Source organism: Rhizoctonia solani, chromosome 2 (genome assembly GCF_016906535.1).
Source record: "Rhizoctonia solani chromosome 2, complete sequence".
Taxonomy (NCBI): domain Eukaryota; kingdom Fungi; phylum Basidiomycota; class Agaricomycetes; order Cantharellales; family Ceratobasidiaceae; genus Rhizoctonia; species Rhizoctonia solani.
The window spans coordinates 1829652-1848444 of record NC_057371.1 but is presented as its reverse complement, the minus strand read 5'-3'; the positions used below and the strand labels follow the sequence as shown (position 1 = coordinate 1848444).

Sequence of the window (18793 nt, the reverse complement as noted above, 5' to 3'; positions counted from 1 at the left end):
TCCAGTTTGGCAGTTCCCCACTCTCTTGGCTCTTATCGATGTATCCTAGTAGGACTTCAACAGACAAGCAAAGTATGCATGTTTTCTTCCCAAGATTTACTATAGGCTAGTTTTTACGAACTACATATCAAATACATTGCCTTTGAAATGTGCTGATACCTGGGGTTGGCATCATCCTCTTGACAAACGCGCTGCGTAGGCGGGGCCCGCGAACGCCCCCTAGGGCCTAGGTAATACAGTATCCATAGTTCGATTGGAATACATTTGTAGTCTGTGTGCTCTAAGAAATAGGCTCGGATTATGTAGGTGGATAGTTTACGTGCGAAACATTGAATGCATTTGGGCGTTTTGGATAAGCAGGTATACGCGCACGGCAAAGTGTCATTTTGATGTGTTGAATTTTGCTTCAACTACAGTACAGAACTATAGTACTAGGGATTGATCAGGCACTTTTTCATATTTCGGAGATTCTTATACAGTACTGAGATCGGAACCTTGTTAATTCAAGAAGGTCCTCATAGGTGTTTTCATGGAATTTTCGGGCACGCTTGACCCCCGGCTCACATCCATTATTAAGCTTTCTGAACCTTGGACCTGCCCCACAACGCAATACCGACGCCAAGTGTTCTTTATTGTTTGGCTTTTTCCCCGGACTGTGCAATAACCAGGTGCAGCCTACCAGTTACAATTCGCCTTACATTCATCAGACACTGAACGGAGACTCGTGAATAGCTATGAATACAGCAGCGGACTCCCGGTCTATGACTGGGTGTGGTACATGCAAAACTAGGTAAGTTGGTCTTGTCTTACATGGCTGAACCATATGACGAAAGATGCTTGGCTGTAGGCGAAAGAAGTGTGACGAGGCTCACCCGAAGTGCCAAAGGTGTATCAGCATGGGTCTTGAGTGTAGCGGGTATCAATATGTGGAGAGGATGTCTGCGATTGGCCGCAAAGCCAGAAAGCCAAGAACGAAATCGGCACCTCTCCACGCGTTTGTTCAGCAAGAACCAACTGGCGATGCGTCTGTACAAAGCTTCGGAGTCGTGAACCCCAACGAAAGCTTAGGCACAATCACTGGATCCCAGATCCATTTTGTACCGGATATATCTCCCCAGAGCTCTACGGCAAGTACTCAAGCCCGCGACGACAGTCTGGTGAGGTCTTCTACAAGCCACGTTCCATCAGTTTTGGGTCGCTACTCTGGACTGCCGCTGGACGTTGCTCAGAGCTTGGCGAGAAAAGAGCACATATATCCGAACTCATTATCGACAATAGTTGAATCCGTCCCTAGCTCAAGCATGACTCGGCTCTACGACCTTGGCCCGGAAAGAGCCTTGTTGGCTTATATGAACCAGTTCGCCGAAAGTTCGCAGACAACAACCTTCGGAACTCATAACGATGAACATTTTGCTGACCATACACAAATGCCGCCTGGTCACTGGGATACTCAATTAAACATTTCCGCATCACAATCCTACGAATCTCTTACAAAAACGGATCGGGAAGAAGAGGACGATGAAATCCTTGAAGAACCGAGGGAAACTTTGGGTATAAACCTTGCGTTGGACCAATCTGTCCCGGATAATCTCTTTGCTTTTGCATTACAAAAGTGTGAGTTCCTGTACTATGAAGATGTATTTTGACATTGACGATACTTTTAGCTGCTCAATGGAGCATGCTAGTTATGTTTCAGCCCCTGATGATTCGCTCCAGCATGAAGGAGCGAATAGCGCATCAGATAAACAGCTCCGCTTCCACTCGTGGTCGAATAACGCTCATCAGTAGGGCGATTGGCGCACTTCTAAAGAGCCCGGTTCCCGACCAGAGCTGCGAACTGACCATTTCGATACTGCATACCGACATGTATCAGAAGGCCGCCCGTTATGCCTTAGAAAGAGCCACCCTCGAGCCCAACCTGGTCAGGCAAAAAGCACTGGCTATACTGACCGATTATCTTGATGTAAGACGGTGGTGATGGGAAATGTTTGGGGCTTCGTACTTACACACTTGCTTCAGATAATCGCTATACAAGGATCCAGCTATCCATTTTGCTCTTGGTACCAACTGTTGTGTGGCGCTGCATTGCCATTTCGTGACGCCTGTCCAGAGCCCTTGGGTCAGCCGGTCTATTTACCTGGTATCTTAAATGAGCCACCGTTTTGTCTGTCATTCTTTGTCGGGTGGGATGTCTGCGTCAGTATCACATTTGGTCGACCTATGCTATGCCAGTATGATGCTGGGTTCTCATTGGAGCTTTGCGACGAGATTTACGATCAACAGCGAAATTATGGATTCCAATGGATACTAGGAGTTCCCGACCAGCTTGTACTACTATTTGCATGGATCAATACGCTCTACGAGTATCATGGGGCAAATTTGGACCCCGGCTTACTTCGTAAAATCGAGGATGATTTGTCCAAGATCAAAATGTCGCTTGTAGAGTCGAGTGACCCGGTACTACGGCTTGGGAGAACGGCAGTGCAGGAAGCCTGGCGCCAAGCTGCATACATCTACCTCTACATGGTATGTACACAACAGATATCGATTGAAGAATAGTGCTTTCCAACTGCGAGACCGTTCGCAGACGCTCTATGGTGCAAGCGCTCAGGACTCGCGCGTCGTCCAGGCGAGGAGAACATTTATGCGGCTCGTAGACGGTACCAAGCAGGGACATAGTCCTGATGGATTCATGATTGTTCCCATGATTATAGTATGTTCATTACAAAACCTACTTCTTTGCGCTATTCTGACAATACACGAGGCCGGAGTCGTGTGTATCAAACGGCGGGACAGAGATACGGTCCGTAAGTGTATCGGGGGCCTTCGAAGCTCTCGCTATCCTGTATCGATTTGGAACGACATTCTTCGAATGCTAGAAGACGTCTGGGTAGGACCACTGCAGAAAATCGGGCTGCAATATGGTCAGACTTGAGCATAGCATGCCATAATGCATAGGAGTATGATTGTTGTATGTCAAACACGTCGGTGCATTAGTCGTCCCTCTTGAAACCAAGTCACTTCCATAATCCTTTATATCAATTTTTCTTAAGCGAAGTTTTCAATATCCGCAGCAGTGCGGCGATTGCATCCAAGCTTCCGATCGGGCATAAAGCGGTTCCAATATCGTAACAAAAAAGTCGAACGTATAGACGCATACAGTTTGCGAAATCGTCAAACTGCATTCTTCATGGCTCGCATACTTAGTATGTATTTATGACCCAACGTTAACGGACGCAAATTATGGGCAAAGTGATATATCAATTCTTGGCGCGTAAACTGCTCTGACCAAGCTTGATTGAGCATTCTCAGCTTCAAATCAAGGCCTATTCACTCACCCAGATTTCGTAGAGGGGTATAGTCTTGGGACAAGCGACCGAGAGTGACAAGAAGGACAAACACACTTGGCGTGATGTAGATGCATGGTTGGGGCGGCGTTTCGGATTTTGGGCTTCATGATCTCAGCTGCTAGGCTTCTCAAATCAACCCGCTCAAGCTGCAGCTATTCAACTCTCTAGGGGCTGAAAGCCACACTGCCTTGTGAATCCCATTCAAGTACAATCTTAATCGCAAGAACCAGAGTGAGCGTGTTGAACGCGATTGTATTATTTTGTGCACGGCACCAGCCCTGACAAAAGCAAGACTCGGGTGTAGAGCAGGGAAAGTAAACAAAACAAGACAGATACAAAGTCGGTGGTAGTACAAACTATATCCTCGCATCTTGCAGGACCAGAGTCCCTGGATGATATTAGCTATAGAGTCCGCGGGACCGCGAGGGAAGGAAACGGGAGAGATATGCATGGGGTGTCAGACGTTAATGCGTGCGTGCAAACAAATGGGAACGAGGGCGTGTTGAAGACCTCGAGTAAGCAATAATTTAGATCAAAGTCGTGATTCGTCATTTTTGAGCTGTTGGAAGCTCAAGCACGAACAGCCGTGGAATGGCCGTTCACTAGGCCGTTGACGTGTTTAACGCCGTTGACGGCCGGTGTTTCGGTGTCGCCGTTTGTCTGAAGCCCGGCATCGGCAAAGAAGGGACGGAAGATGGCCTCACGGTCGTGGAAGTCGTTATGTACAAAGTTGACCAGGAAGTATTCGTCCATCATATTTTCAATCAACTTTCGGCTCGGTGATTCGGGTTCGTAGATCTTGGCCCACTGACATCCGAGCTCAAAGGCCTCGTCCTGTAAAAAATACAGCCGTAAGAGCTCTACCCCAGAATCAGCGCATACAGCCCACGTACCTTCCATGCCATAAAGCTGACTGCCTCGACAATTGTCGGCTGGATGACTTCCTTGCCTGGGAACACACCCCATGTGACCGCGGTAGGACCTTCACTCGTGGAGTTTGTCTTTAGGTCGCCTTGCTTGTTGATGGCATAATAAGTCACGTTTGTGTCGCGCTCAATGCGCTTGATCAAGGCATGTAATTGGCTAGGATGGACAAAGAACTCGAGGTAGGCCTGGAATAATAACGTCAGGAAGGTGGAAACACGACGCACATATCAAAACAAACCTTTTGATAGACGTAGCCGTTCTTGGGTCCCCAACCAAAGGCCTTGTCGTCGCTGCGAGCGCCGTTGACTGCGGGCTGCGAGTTGATCGTCAAGTACCCTAGTTCATTCATGCGCGCGAGCTGTTGGCCAATAACCAACATTTCGGTGGTTGGTGGTTGGTCGGACCACGGAAGTGCTTTGATTTGTTGGGTGCAAACTTGGTGAACAGGGCCTTGACGTCACCAATGGTGTCGGGGTGCCCCAGATCTTTCGTCCCTCTTCGGGCTGCAAATAAAACCAAGTGAGAACTTTGTAAATCCCGATACACAACCACTCGATTTCACGTACCGTTTGTTTAATCCAGATACCATACCCGTCCAGTTCTCCGTACGCGGGCGATCGAGAATCACCAAACCGACCATTGGGGTATTCGTCCCAGTTCTCCGTACGCGAGAGGTACGACTTGGTACGGTTCGCCCAAAAGATCGGACGGATAGTCTCGGTACGACGAGTCGGGGTAAGAGACTGCCTCCAAGGCAAAGGTTTGATAGTCTCGACACGAGGAACGAGATTGAGCTCCTCAAGCAACATCTTGGTACCCTTTTCGAGGTTCATGGTATAAAAGTGCAGTCCCTTGATACCAATACCCGCATCGAGGATCTTGCGGCAAAGGTCCGAAACAATTTTCGTGCCCAGCTCTCGGACTTTTTCGTCGTTGTTCTTGTGGGGTTCGAGGATATCCATCAAATCTTGGGGTATATCCGTCCCGCTCAAAGTTGTCGCCCGAATAAAGCCGTTCCAGGTCTGGATGGGGTTGATGCCTGGTACGATCGGGACAGTGATGCCCGCGTCGCGGGCCGCCTTGACCCAGCGAATAAACATGTCCGCGTCGTAGAACATCTGGGTGAAGATAAAGTTGGCGCCCGCGTCGCACTTTTCCTTGAGCCATTGCATCTCTTGTTTAGCCTCGGCCTCGGGGAGCTGGATCGTCTGCGGGAACCGGCGACGGCGATATCGAAATAGTCGTTGTGCTCGCGCCGGATGTGCTTCACGAGGTCGATCCCGTGCTGGAACCCCTTCGACGGTCGTCCATTCCTCTTGTCCAGAGGCGGGTCACCGCGTAGAGCTAGAATGTTACGACATCCATTCGCTTTGGCTTCCTATAACGCGGGTTTTGTGCACACAGAGTCATATATATATATATATACATCCAGGGCGACGCGTGCAAGAGACTCACCCGCAAGGCCACATCCACTTTTTCCTGGGGCATATTCGTGCATGTAAGATGCATGCATGTTTCAATACCAATCACGCCCTGGCATGTTTTCACGAGCTCGCTCGTGAGGTCCGACGTCCGTCCGCCCGCGTTCCTGTATTCAAAAAAGAAGGGGGAAAAGAAGAGGTTGAGCATATAACAGTTTGGACTAGAATTGTTCAATCGACTGACCATGTAATGTCGATAAACTCGGGGCCCAAACCGCGCATGCGCTCGATACGATCCAGCAAGTTTTGTAAGCCCTATATTACATTAGCCATGTCGCGTCGAGGAAAAAAATTCTAGATTGGGGAGCGGCATTACCTGTGCGGTACGGGGCGGGAAATATTCAAACGACCACCAGATTCGGCCGTCTTTTTCGGCCTGTTGAATTTTTTCCGTTACTTTCATGACAATTCCTGAAGTCTACGATCGAAAGAGAGAGGTCTAGGGGATCCAAGGGGAGGATGAGGAAGAGCGTCGTGGGGTCGAGTCGGAGTCATTGGACGAAATGATCCCACTTTAAGAAGAATGCTTATGTAATATTAGCGAATACTGACACTTTTGGGGATCGAAAAATCGAGAAAATCCAGCCGCAAAACTGACGTGTGCAATAGAAAAAAGAGGGGGAAAAAGTCGTAAGATTCGTCGCTATTATTCGTTTCAAACCACATAAATCGTACAATCCGATCCTCAGAATACATAAATATATCGTGCGCCATACAACTACCATAAAGAGCCACTCCATGTCTAGCTAGAGAACGAATCGAGGTATATTTCACTTGGCGGAAATCGATGGTCGCTCCTGACCCTCGGAAAGCACCTTTTGGAGATATGCATCTTCACGTTCGCGAGCACGTTTGCGGCCTTCCAGTAGTCGTTCTGTTCCCTTTTGCATGCTTCCGATATGAACCTCAAGGGGGATACCAGCTTCTTCGCCAGCCAGTGTAGGGGTAACGACTCGTTGCCTAAGATCGTCCAAATCCGCAGACAGCCCTTGTAATTGGACTAGTGTGCTCGAAACGTGTGCCAAGGCACGTTTGCGATATGTGCGAATTTCGTTGAGGAGCATGCGATGGGAGCGGAAGCTGTTCAACTTTTCTGCAAAGGGAGTTAGCTGGAATATCAAATGGGCTCATATTGCAACTCACTCTTGTTCCCTCCGAGCTTGGTCCACAATTCACCCAACTGTTGCGCCAATAGTTAATATTAGGATCGAAAACATAATTAAGCGACTCACGACTTCTTCTGCTTTTGCACGGATACCTTCGTCCTCGCGTAAAATCATCTCATTAATGAGGTCCAACTGACTCTCTAATTTATCCAAAGCAATAATATTTGCTTCTGCCTCGTGAATCAACTTGCGGATGGTCGCATCCATCATACCGGTGGCCTGATACCACATCGTTTCGACTTCTTTTCGACGAGCAGCAATGACCTGTGGTCCAGACACCTTGATAGGCGAAACTGCGTTCATAACACGTTGTACGGGGCCGCTAGAGATTTGGGCCTGGGAGTCTTTGGCAGTATTCTCGAGCACTTGAGTACGTATTCGTTCATGGCGACGATTTGATCGACTGCACCCCCAACGCGGCCTCCAAACCTCTGCAAGTTTCGACCAGCAGTTTTGGCATCGACAACGAATTCGTTGAGGCGCTCGACGAGGGAGTCCTTGGCCACTAGTGTGCTTATCTTGACGAGCGTTGTCTGATACGGGCGTAAACATGGTTGAGCGCAACGCAACCGAAGAAGAACTCACAGGTCCCTGACTGCCATCTCAGAGTTCTTGATATCAACAGCTACTATGGAGCTGCTAGCGGAATCATCCATGACATCCTCCAGTCTGGACTGCAAGCTGACAAGCTTGGGGAAATCGGGGGAGAACCGACGACTGAGTTCATCGCGGTTGCAGTATTCGATACGGCCCGATATGAGAGGCAATGAGCAAACGGGGGACATGAACGTCCTGACAAAGAGTTCGCTGGTACCAGACAAGGCCATCAGCACAAGATAAGTTGCCAATACCCATCCACTATATCAAACACGGTCAGCTGACATCGACGACAATGGGGATGACTTACATGGGTTTCTTGCTAATCATGACAATGTCCTTGGTAATGTCGAGGATTGTGGCGACGACAAAGACGACGGCAATCTCGATCAAGTCTTTGAGGCCACGTGCGTCGCTGAACTTGCGCGGTGGAGCCTGGGAGTCCCATAGCGAGTCTCTTTGCATCTGGGTCAAGACGCGGTCTGCGTATGTCCTTGGAGGAGTACTGACATCCCGGAGACGGGCTTTGGCAACACTTCGGGTAAATGGCGGCATCCTGTGCCTCTATAGTCCTACTCGGTCGAGTACTAGTCGGGGAGATCGTCGTTCAAAGAACCAAGAACGAGACACTCCAACGTCTGGGATCTCTTAAACAAACCTGATGGAGCAACACGAGGCAGCAAACAACGTTTTTGGCTCGTGCTTCCTCCTCAAGTTACAACAGACGTTGGCTCGGAAAATCGGATTTTGTTCGTGAGGACACAGATGGAGTCAAGAACACAACCAGCGAGAACCAAACATCCACATAGGAATGTTACCGCCGGCGTAAGGGACACCGACTCGGGGGGTCACGCTCCGCACGATCGGATGACATAATCACACGACTTCCTTTGATGTGTACTTCCTTTTCCAACCTGTTTCGCTTTACGTTTCTGCATATATTGTAACAAAAGACCTACTAACTACCAAGACACACAACGCTGCGTACTTGTTGTCACGACACACTCGAGTTTTATAGCGGTCTAACATACTCGCAAATATCCTTTTATATCCACTTCGCTGCTTGGTGTAGGTAGTAAAACGGGCTCACTCACGGTTCACTCATGGTTCACTGTGAACAAGAGCGCGAGCAAGAAAAAATGTGTCCAAACCCATTCTCCTTTGGGCTAACAGCAACGCATCGGACGTGAGCGACAACCAAGTTGGCAGCGATTCGATATTACAAAGCCGATACTTGCTCAAGGTTTGCGCAGAAGTCCCCTGGCAGCCCTTTGTCTCGTTTAGATACTTTCAGATATTCCACATGGATGTCATTACCAGCGAGATCTATATACCTGATTGAGTATACTCCTAGGTGTAACCTGAAAACTTTCGGGTGCTTCGCTTGGTATATGTTCATCATATTCGATGCCAACCAAAACAGAGGATCGACAAAACATGCTTGCTAGGAGAAAGCTCTCCTAGCTAATTAATATTAGGCTGCTTGGTTACAATTTTCTGGTACTTGGCAAGCGTACGGTCAATTTACGGAATGCGGTCGGTCACAAATATTACATGCTACTCATGTAACCGACGGCGAGAATGCTAGTCCGCGCACTTGACCCTTGCTTGAATTGCGATGAGCTGGTCGTAGTGGAGCGCGTATCTTTAGGTGCATGGGGTAGTTTCCATGCACTTATTGACCAACATGTAGGCTGAATACTGATTTAATGGAAACAAAGGTGTTGTCAGATTGCACCACTACTGTGCCAATTCTTGATTGGGGAACAATTCGGATTTTGATAATGCGCTTGACTTAGGATGGATATATATATGAATGTTGTCACAGTTGGTTGCATCGCTGCAAGAGGATCCCACCCTATAAGTCGCAAATCACAGGGACTTAAGAACATAGCGTTTCGCTCGTATGGATAAGTCACTTTGGTACGTGCGGTAACTAACTATAGTTATTGCCGATCTACAAGTACATCCTCAAACCAACTCAAAAAATCGAAACAAGAGCTCTTCGGAAGCGTCAATCAAAACAAACTAGTCAGAAGAGAATTTCTTCCGGCGATATTCGTCTTCGATTCCCCTCATGCGAGTTTGCCCATTCATTAGTCGATCCGTTCCGCTTCGTATATGTTTGATGTGTGACTAGAACTATGTAAGTAGAGGTTATATGCACACGAGCAGCATCCGTTTACCTCGATAGGAACTTGGGCGGAGCCGGCTATTATTAACGGGGTTGCCACTCCTTCCCTCAAATTATGCAAGTCTTGGGACATTTGCTCGAGCTTGAATAACACATCCGCCACATGATTTAGGGCGCGCTTGCGGTCGTCTTGAATCGTCTGAAGGAGCTCGAGGCTGGCACTGGGATTTTGTTGTTTCCCTGAGAGAGCACGGTTGTTAACTCGAGCTCCACACACATACACAACTCCGTCAAATGCTCACCTTGATCTTTTGATTTAAACCGCGTTGACCATCGCGCATCGCGCTTTGTTTTTTCCTCCTCGGCCCGAATTTGATCCTCTTCCCGGATAGCCATGTCCTGAATGTTGTCGAGTTTTTCCTTTAATCGTTGCAATGAACCGACGTTGTCCTGTGCTTCGTGGATCAGTTTGCGAAGTGTTTTGTCCATTACTTCAATTGCTTGGAGCCAGAGGTCCTCCATGATTTCTCTGCGAGTTGTAACCGAATTGTGCTCAGCAGGTGCAAAAAAGTTAATAATACTGTCTAAAGATCCTCCTGGGGCCTCGAGCGAGGCGACCTCAAGTGTAACAAGCGTGTGCTCGTTCAACGACACAATTCGATCGACCGCGCCCCACACACGGCTACCAAACTGTTGCAGATTTCCGCTGGTGACTCTGGCGTCTTCAACAAAGAGCTCAAGATTACGCCCTAGAATTTCCTTGCTACTAAGTGAGCTAACTTTAACCCGAGTGACACTGGCGAGCGCTTTAGTTTCAGAACACATCCAACACACGGGTGACTTACAGGTCTCGCAACGCCATCTCCGAGTCTTTGATGTCAATCGCAACCAGAGAGCTACTTGCGCTATCTTCCATTACATATTCTAGCCTAGATTGCAACCGAGAGAGTGTGATAAAGTCGGGTGTGATAACTGGTTTCCCTGCTAGTGGCTCGCGAAATTCCTGAGTGCAATGAGGAAAATAGCGGGATAATGTTGGAACTTTGCACAGAGTCTCCGGAAAGGTTTCGAATGTAGCGCTCCGAAGCGCAACTGACAACAAGTACCCCATCAGGACATATCGACTACAATAGGTGAGTGTGATTCCCTTGGTCTACAAGATATAACCCACACAAGCTTCCAGATAAATGCCATGGTGTCTTGGATGGTATGATTCTAGGAGCAACAGTGTTGAGTTTGCTTGGTGATGGGTTGACTTGAGTTGTTATATCCGGAGACAACACGAAAGGTTGAATACCCTCGTCAGGCTGATTCTGCGACGAATCTGAATCGCTGTCGGCGTCTGCAAGAAGCTTGGCTTGCCAACTGTCTCCCTCTTCATAATCAGACTCTACAAATGTGGGATTTTCTTGTGTACGCATGTCTGGTTGTAGAAACGGGTTGGACGAAAATGGTTATCAAGTGGCAACCCCGTCCGTGTTTGGTCTGGAGTTCAAACCTTATCACATGACTAGCGTGTGACTGTGTCACGTGACTAGAATCACTATGTATCACGAAAGCTGAGGACTTGGTATATGCGTATTATCGTTGGGTACTGCTGGAGCACATGCCATGAATAGCACGATACAGAGTATAAACAATAACATATTCAATTGACACCTAAAATGCTCGCGCAGAGGCCGCAGGCTAATCTAGTGTTCTACTTTGCTATATAAATTATATCTCGTGTATACCAAGCCCAGTAAAAGATAAACCAAAGATACTAAGCAGTGATTTTCTCCTCTACACACTCATATTCAGTCTCCCACGATCCTCTTACCTGCTGTTCTGCTGTGACTTGCGTATGGTCAATATGATTCTGAACCTCAGCTAAGTAGATAATATGGCGATGTTGGACAAGCTAGCTCTGAGTATGGGTCCTGCTTTCTCGCTCCTCTGCGCATTCAAACAGCCGAGTATTTCTTTTGAGCTCTAGATAACGTGCTCTGTACATAATTTAGAGCGTTTTTGTGGGTCATCTCCAATATTAATTATCTGAATACCTCAAGACCGACACTAAAGTCCTGTGGCTTTTCTGAAACTAAATGCGGTTAAAATGTGTGTAGATAGTTTTCAGTCATGCTTACATTTATATTTGAACCATTCTTGTTTCAGCTTGTTTACAGGTAACACCTTGTTTACTGCTGCGCTTCATTCAAAATGTTGAGGAGAAGGAGAAACACGGGAGCTATCGATCTAGATAGCTCTCCCTCCCCTTAAGTGTAGTATACTTTATTCTGACCTCGTATCTGATGCTATTAAAACGTTCCCTTTAGTCTTTGTAATACAGCGATTCTGTCTTCAGCCTCAGATCAGCTCATAAGGTGTTTGTTCCAATAATTCAATCGAATTCAGCCAAAGGCTTTTCAACTATTCCCCCGATGACTTGCAATGTTTCCCTGCCATGGTGGTATCCTCTCCTGTATACTTATTGTGCACTTGTTCATGGATAAGATTCGTTTGAGCGTCCCCCAGACACAGCTACTGAATTTCTATAGACTTCTGCTGGTAAGTTTGGCATTAGTAATGAATTTGCTGGATCCTCTTATGGTGTATATTTACTATTGATAGAGCTATGCTCACTTAAATACCATAACCTCTATGACATCTTGGTGACTTGCATGGCCATAGTACCCTCTGAGTCCTTTGTGTTAACTATAACCTCGATAACTGTTGCTACTGGTGAGGCGGTCGCCAGGGCAAATGGCAATCATTTCGGTACAGCCACGGCAAATATCGAATTCTTCACATCTTATCGCGATGTTTGGGACCCCATCGCGATCTTCATTAACCCCGTCTATAAGCCCAAAATTGGAGATGATAGCTCAGGCACTCAGATGCGAGCGATTGGGCCCAGATCTACATTGCGGGCCCGCCAAAGCCTGTGCACATAGCATACTAGAATGATGCCAGCGGTGCTATCCATTTTCCTAGTAAGTGATCATGATGTGTTAGAGATCCTAAGGATCTATAAACGCAAGAAACTGCGTTATCGATTTCATCCCAGCTTTAAGCACGATACGCCCTACTGCTTAAGGGTGGCTACAGCCGTCACACGGCTCTTGAATCCCTGGTGGCATATGTCAATAAGAACATGTGGCCTTTTATTCGCCCACATAGTCGGTCGATCCGAAATCGATGCATCTAAACGTCGAACCTTACTGTGACCCAAGGCTTCACGCCAACCCAGGGGGTCGTGTAGAGAGCTAGAGGGAAGTGGCATGTTACAGTACATCCGGTAGTAATTACTACAAAATACATGCACAGTGAGAAAGCAGGAAAAGAAAGCACTAGTGATAAAGAATACAATGATCCAAGCTAATAAGGTATTCAGCGGCGGGTTCCCCATCCACCACCAGCCGTCGCCACAGAATTGTGTCCTGATCCAATGGATGAGCAAAGTCAAAGGCATACTAAACGGACAAACGACTTACGTGTATGGCCAAAAATACTTTCCGAAGGCGCCCTCGATCGGCCTGGGGTTCGCCACGAGTCCTCAAACAACCGGCCATCAACCTTTGGTGGCCCCGAGGTAATAGTCGCTCCCCGTCGTCGTCCGTACTCCCCGCCGCTTAGACCTGTGGCGCCTGTCATATGGGGCGGGCGATATATACCAGGTGACTCATTGTTGGACTTTAGTGGAGAAATCGTGGTAGAGACACTTTGTGCGTGAGACCGCCGCCAGGGAGCACCGTCTCCAACAGAGACGGGGCTAAGCGTGAAAGCGGAAGAGATGGAAGGCGTGGGAGTATGGTGTGCGCGGGAAATGGGAGGCGATGCTTCGGAAACACTTGCGAAACGTCTGTGCCTCTACACGCAAGCGATGTGTGTGAGCCCGTGGAGCCGTATATCTGAAACGTATACTTACAGTTTTGGCCATACGGTCTATTTTGCTAAGCTCATACTCGACTAAGGTCTCATCGATGTTTGGATCAACGTCCTCCATTTTGAGACCAGTGTTTGCGAGCTCCTTTACCCAAAACTGGATTGTTGGCTCCCATTTTACATGAATGGTTGAAGGATCGCTGTTAATCATTTAGCAGTTGATATTAAAAATGACAGAAACGAACTTACACGTCCCGATACTCCTTGTGAACGATTCCAACCTCTGGTGCTATGTGTTTGTTCAGATCAACGTAATAGAGTTTGTGCTGTTTGCAAAAGTCTTTGATCATCTCGTTGAAATCGTGTACCATCTCGCATCGAGTAGCCAGGTCTGTTGGACAAGCAGAGTCTACCAAACGCAAACCCTGGAGTTTCCGAAATTCCTGAGACTTTTGGTTGTACTTTTGTGCAGACCGGTCAAGATGCTCATCGGTAACGCATGGCATGACCACAGAAACGATGTGAACGCCGTGTAAATATCCAGATTCCCCGTCTTTGCTGGCTCCCTTCCTTCGTGGAAGAATTTCATCTAGTAGGAACTTGGTGTATGCATCAAAGATTGATCGAACAAATGTACCAGGCTCAGGCGGTTTTTCGGATGTGAGTTGCGAGTCGAGAGCTTTGTAAAGGTATGTTATGTGAAGATCAACATGCCCAAAAACAAGTACCACTGTGATAGTCGGTCGCTTGAGCGGGCACTTGATCAAAACAGGGTAATTTCTACGTACCATGGTCAGGCATGTGACTATCCAGAGATTGAGTCAACCGTGGGCCAGTTTGTGATACCGAATTTATATTTTGGAGCCCCTATTACGCATATGGCTTAGTACTTTATCGATCGGTTAATCTGCTGTGATAAGTCACGCACCTTTGCTGTTGAGCCGGAGAATCGTTTGATGTGCATAGTGTTCTTCTTCAAGACAAAAAGTGGCCCGACGAAGCTGTCGCCATAGGCAGCGACAGATAATCTGGGACCATTCGACTTTCCCAGGGATTAGAAGATCAAAAGGGGCGATGGATAGGAGGTGGCGAAAACTTACCGTAGTTAGATTATCCTCAAGGCGCAATAGAGCATTCAAGCTACTGGTAGCAGTCATTATGATTAGGAGTAAATAATCGAGGGGAAGGTGTAGTTAAGCTGAAGCAGTAATGGGGCGAGACTCGTGTGAAAATGCTCGACAACGCTGAGACATAGAGCAGAGCTCGAGATCGGATCTAGATTCCGAGGGAGCTGAGGTAGAACTCTGGCCGAGTGGGATTGCCCAGGTGTTTTATAGGCCCGAGTAGCCCCTGGTTAAGGATCCAGTATCTCCCCCACAGTAAGTCCTTCACCCTAAAGCTGATGGATGTGGGATTAAACTCTAGACGGCTGCTTCAAAAAGCTTTCAGGACCCAGATTTCTTGCTGCCGAGTTTGAGCTGTTCAAGGACAATCCAAAAATGAGGTGTGCTGGGTAACGTCCTCCTGGTACCGGAGTTCGAGGTGAACCGGTGCTGTTGTCGCCAAGGTCAAAATTCGCCTTCCGAAGATCTCGCCACGGGAATATTGTGTTGGAAATAGGGTCTCAGGGACACATGCGGTCGTCAAAGGTCCCGGAAGCAAATCATTTTTACTGAAACGATACACCTCGCTGTACATGTAAGTCTCCTTGCCTAGCTTTTTTGCATGATGAATCTTTCGAATATTTGCACGTCAGTCTGAGTTGTTCTAGATCACCTGGACAACGTTGGATGACCACTTCGCATTCCTGACTTGGCTTTATCATGGTTTAATCTGAACGTATCTGACTGACCATGGTACAGTTCGCAGGGGTTTGCTTTTATCTTAAAGTGACAGTGCTTGTGACGTTGTGATCCAGTGTACATATATATGTCCTTTGTGCCACCGGACTTCTGAATCATAAACTACGCCACTCTATAAGGTTATCCGGACAGGACCGGCGCTTATTTTCCACTTTGACTCTCACCTCCCGTTTGTTGACGGGCTCAACGTTCCTTTCTGGCGGACAAGACAATTGCGCTCCTAATATTCTATACCTATGAGTGTTGTCAGTGCACACCCCAGTAAACATGATTCATCAAGGCCTCGTTCGGTTCTAGTCCCAACCAATTTGGTGTCCACGAAAGACGGTGTTACTGTAAGATTCACATCGGCGCATCCCAACTTCCAGTATCACGTACTATCTTTCAATTTAGGTCCGTGCGAGGATAGATCCGACCCTTGTTAGTATCATATTTTGTCAAGCACCTTCCTCGTTCAGTACAACTTATGAGCTCGATGTCGTTTCACCTCATCGACTATTGCAACCTCTAGCCGGTCACTGATGTAATAAGACAACTTTGTATAAGTCTTAAAATTCAGGAACCTCCCCTTCTTTTTGCCCTGCGTGACGACCGAGATGAGCTAGTTACCGACGACAACCTGCGCAGAATGATACGAGACAAAGCCAACCTCAAGTGAGTAACTCGGATATATTTTCCCTAAACCCTCCTTACGAAGTAGTGTTTTAGACTCGTTAGTTCCCCTGTCATTGAAGCCACCGAGATTCTAGACCGTCTACACGCCGCCGACAAAGAGTCGGTCAAACATGCTCTATTTTCTCTTCAGAAGTACATCCGGGCAAGTGGACACTGCTAGGTAGCGCGCAAAACATTGGTCTGACCTCAATTTGTGTAATAGGAACACGAGTTTACTCACGAGTTCCTTAAGCGTGATGGACTAAGGGAGCTGATTGGCGCAATCGAGAACAGCTCTGGGAACACATTGGCCTATGCTCTCACTTCGATGCAAAACTTGATGGAGAACGACTATGGTTGGGATAACCTTCAGTCCAACTTTATTCTCCTGGTAGGCCATTAGGTGGATTGTGTCGGTTCGTTTAGTTTAACCCGATCCCGATACAGATCGTCGATATTTTGTCCAACTCTAACCCTATCAATGTAATCCGCCCTGCAACATCCATACTCAAGCGATTAGTTGAAGCCGACCCACGATCCGGGCTCGATGCTGGTGTCATGCCTTCCTCAAGTGCAACAACGCCTGCTGCCGAACTGTCGCCTTCACCGCTCCCAGGGAGCGTGTATCGATATGGCTTTGAGGTAGTTTGGGCGCAGCTACAACGTTCACCCAACACATTATCTGTGATTGTGGCCCGACTCACTATGGCCGAGAGTGGCATGGCTCTGGGAGGGTGAGTTGAACTATTAATTTTGAGGCAAAGAAGTAAAAAAAGATGATACATTGTTTGCCAGGATGATGCTAATCAACTCGCTATTGTCCAATGCATCCGACGCCCACGCACCAGAGCTTATCGACGAGCTGGAACGACTGAACATTCGGAATGTTGTCCGAGTGAGTGGGACTGACATTTTTGGTATTTTTTACTTGTACTAACCCATTATTCCGGCAGCGGTTGATGGCTTCGCATGCGTCTGCAGATCTCTCTTCCTCCATCTTGGATTTTCAAGCTCATCTAATGCGAATTACCTATCTGCGAAAAACTACACCGGTTGATGTAGAACTACACGCTGTCCAAGCGGTCCTCACTTACGTTTGGATCGCAGCGCGTCTGGGAAACGCTGGGAAGCCGGACCGACTGGCATTTGAGGGTGAGCAATGGTCTCTCCTAGGGTGCCCGACCGGCAACATGAGTCGGATTTTGCTCAGGTTGGAATTCTCGGACTCGACTGTTTGGTAAGCTATTACCCACTTTGACTGAGTAAGACGTCCAACCATATACTCTGCAGCGCACTTTTGTTCAGACTGACCCCGACCATTTTGCCAAGGTTAGCCGAAGCGTAGGTGGTGTTTAATCTACTGAGGCTGATAATCGGTCAGGTCGTTTTGGAACAAGTCAGCCGACCTCCTAATCGGCGTTGCCCAATTATCCAGGTCAGGGCTTTTTTTTGTTTGAAATCTGGCTCATGGACTTTTCTTCCACCAGGCATCTAACGAAGTTGTCGAAATTTTGACCGAACATTGGGCGATATTTGGACCCGGCTGTAAACGACAACTTTGCCGAGTCAGAGCCATTGTTGACAACTTTAAACTACAGATTCTACTTCAACGTCGTTCCTTCCATTTTTCCTTGGTTTTCACCGCGTACATACCATTGCTTTACAGCTTTTCCTTCGGTAAGTTACGCAAAGCTAGTAAAGCTTATTTCTGCTAAAGTGATCAAACCAGTCTGTGGAGCGAGAGTTCCGCCAGTGCGGATGATTTCGCTAGAGTCGCAGCTTTGGTTCAAAGCCAGTACGTGGCGTTTGGTAGGTTCTGAGGATGTTAGCTTATATATCATTGCATAGGATCAAGTTTGCCCTACGGGATGAAAGCACCCGGTCATGGCATGAGGTAGTGCCCATCTCTGACCCGATCCAATGCGTATCCTTGACAGTGTTTGCACTAGATGGAATCAGACTTTGTTACCAGTGAATACCGTGATATACGTGAGCGCCAGATGAAAGAGCTGGAGCTTACAGACGACCTGCTCAATAAACCTCCCGTCCGGTGAGTCGGGTTTTTTCGAGAGATAGCAAGGGAACTAAGCCCAACCAATACAGAAATCTTCGTGCAAAACTGTACAAAGAATCGTATGCATTTGTGCGCCAACAACGCATACAGTGCTTGATGCAAGGCGCATGGTTTGTTAACGGCATACCAGCCAGCTCGCCTTCTGCGAGAGAATCCTATTCAGCTCCCGTTAGACCACAGCGCCCCTGGAGATTCATGCGCTTGGTGTGTATGCGTATTTTTCATTTGGATGGCTGGAACTCATCATGGCTACGTTTTAGGATAAAACCATGCGCTTCATCTACTATTTGGATAGTGCAATGAAGATACCAATCAGAGGTGGTATTGAAGACTACCAGAGCGCAGTACGTTGGAGGACCTGGTTGTTGGTGAAATTGCTAAACAGACCATGTAGTTGAGGTTGCTTTGATCGCTGAAGTGGCAACCGAAACTTGCGCGGTCCCCCATAACGTGGCCTACGGAAGTGGCGACATTACCTCCCCAACGTCGCCTCCTTCCGTCTCTCCCCTCTCATTTTCTCTGATGTCTGAAAGGTCTCGGGATCAATCGGAACAACAGCAGCCATCAAGCACTCCCTAGCCGATCAAGTTGCCGAGAATGCATCCCGATTCTCAGATTGGACTGATGGCTTGAACATGTTACGCAAGGATGGAGGCCATGTGCGACTACTGAAACCGCAGAGTT

General features: G+C 47.7%; 6 protein-coding genes across 6 annotated transcripts; 2 read left to right on the top strand and 4 right to left on the bottom strand.

The window, feature by feature from the left end:
• Positions 1-734: 734 nt before the first annotated feature.
• Positions 735-2935, top strand: RhiXN_05215 (Fungal specific transcription factor domain; the record flags this gene model as incomplete). Its single annotated transcript, XM_043325031.1, has 6 exons — positions 735-790; positions 848-1614; positions 1665-1963; positions 2020-2526; positions 2588-2713; positions 2765-2935. The coding sequence occupies 6 exons, from the start codon at positions 735-737 to the stop codon at positions 2933-2935; spliced, it is 1926 nt and encodes a 641-aa protein (XP_043177450.1).
• Positions 2936-3920: 985 nt separating this feature from the next.
• RhiXN_05214 (methylenetetrahydrofolate reductase) lies at positions 3921-6161 on the bottom strand (the record flags this gene model as incomplete). The annotated part of the gene is made up of 9 exons (XM_043325030.1): positions 3921-4184; positions 4244-4462; positions 4516-4590; positions 4655-4780; positions 4844-5485; positions 5548-5655; positions 5733-5865; positions 5943-6013; positions 6075-6161. The coding sequence occupies 9 exons, from the start codon at positions 6159-6161 to the stop codon at positions 3921-3923; spliced, it is 1725 nt and encodes a 574-aa protein (XP_043177449.1).
• Positions 6162-6528: 367 nt separating this feature from the next.
• Positions 6529-8076, bottom strand: RhiXN_05213 (uncharacterized protein; the record flags this gene model as incomplete). The annotated part of the gene is made up of 6 exons (XM_043325029.1): positions 6529-6851; positions 6902-6938; positions 6991-7281; positions 7329-7457; positions 7521-7782; positions 7832-8076. 6 exons carry the CDS (start codon positions 8074-8076, stop codon positions 6529-6531), a joined length of 1287 nt encoding a protein of 428 aa, XP_043177448.1.
• A 1473-nt stretch (positions 8077-9549) lies between these two features.
• On the bottom strand, positions 9550-11076 carry RhiXN_05212 (uncharacterized protein; the record flags this gene model as incomplete). The annotated part of the gene is made up of 5 exons (XM_043325028.1): positions 9550-9657; positions 9708-9895; positions 9958-10451; positions 10501-10747; positions 10827-11076. The coding sequence occupies 5 exons, from the start codon at positions 11074-11076 to the stop codon at positions 9550-9552; spliced, it is 1287 nt and encodes a 428-aa protein (XP_043177447.1).
• A 1948-nt stretch (positions 11077-13024) lies between these two features.
• Positions 13025-14676, bottom strand: RhiXN_05211 (uncharacterized protein; the record flags this gene model as incomplete). Its single annotated transcript, XM_043325027.1, has 7 exons — positions 13025-13074; positions 13129-13504; positions 13563-13719; positions 13769-14249; positions 14308-14386; positions 14448-14561; positions 14620-14676. The coding sequence occupies 7 exons, from the start codon at positions 14674-14676 to the stop codon at positions 13025-13027; spliced, it is 1314 nt and encodes a 437-aa protein (XP_043177446.1).
• A 1333-nt stretch (positions 14677-16009) lies between these two features.
• RhiXN_05210 (engulfment and cell motility protein 3) lies at positions 16010-18688 on the top strand (the record flags this gene model as incomplete). Its single annotated transcript, XM_043325026.1, has 17 exons — positions 16010-16035; positions 16090-16155; positions 16187-16202; positions 16259-16426; positions 16483-16769; positions 16831-16930; positions 16989-17267; positions 17326-17364; positions 17417-17470; positions 17523-17580; positions 17634-17712; positions 17765-17830; positions 17884-17929; positions 17985-18085; positions 18139-18313; positions 18370-18453; positions 18509-18688. The coding sequence occupies 17 exons, from the start codon at positions 16010-16012 to the stop codon at positions 18686-18688; spliced, it is 1824 nt and encodes a 607-aa protein (XP_043177445.1).
• Positions 18689-18793: the final 105 nt, after the last annotated feature.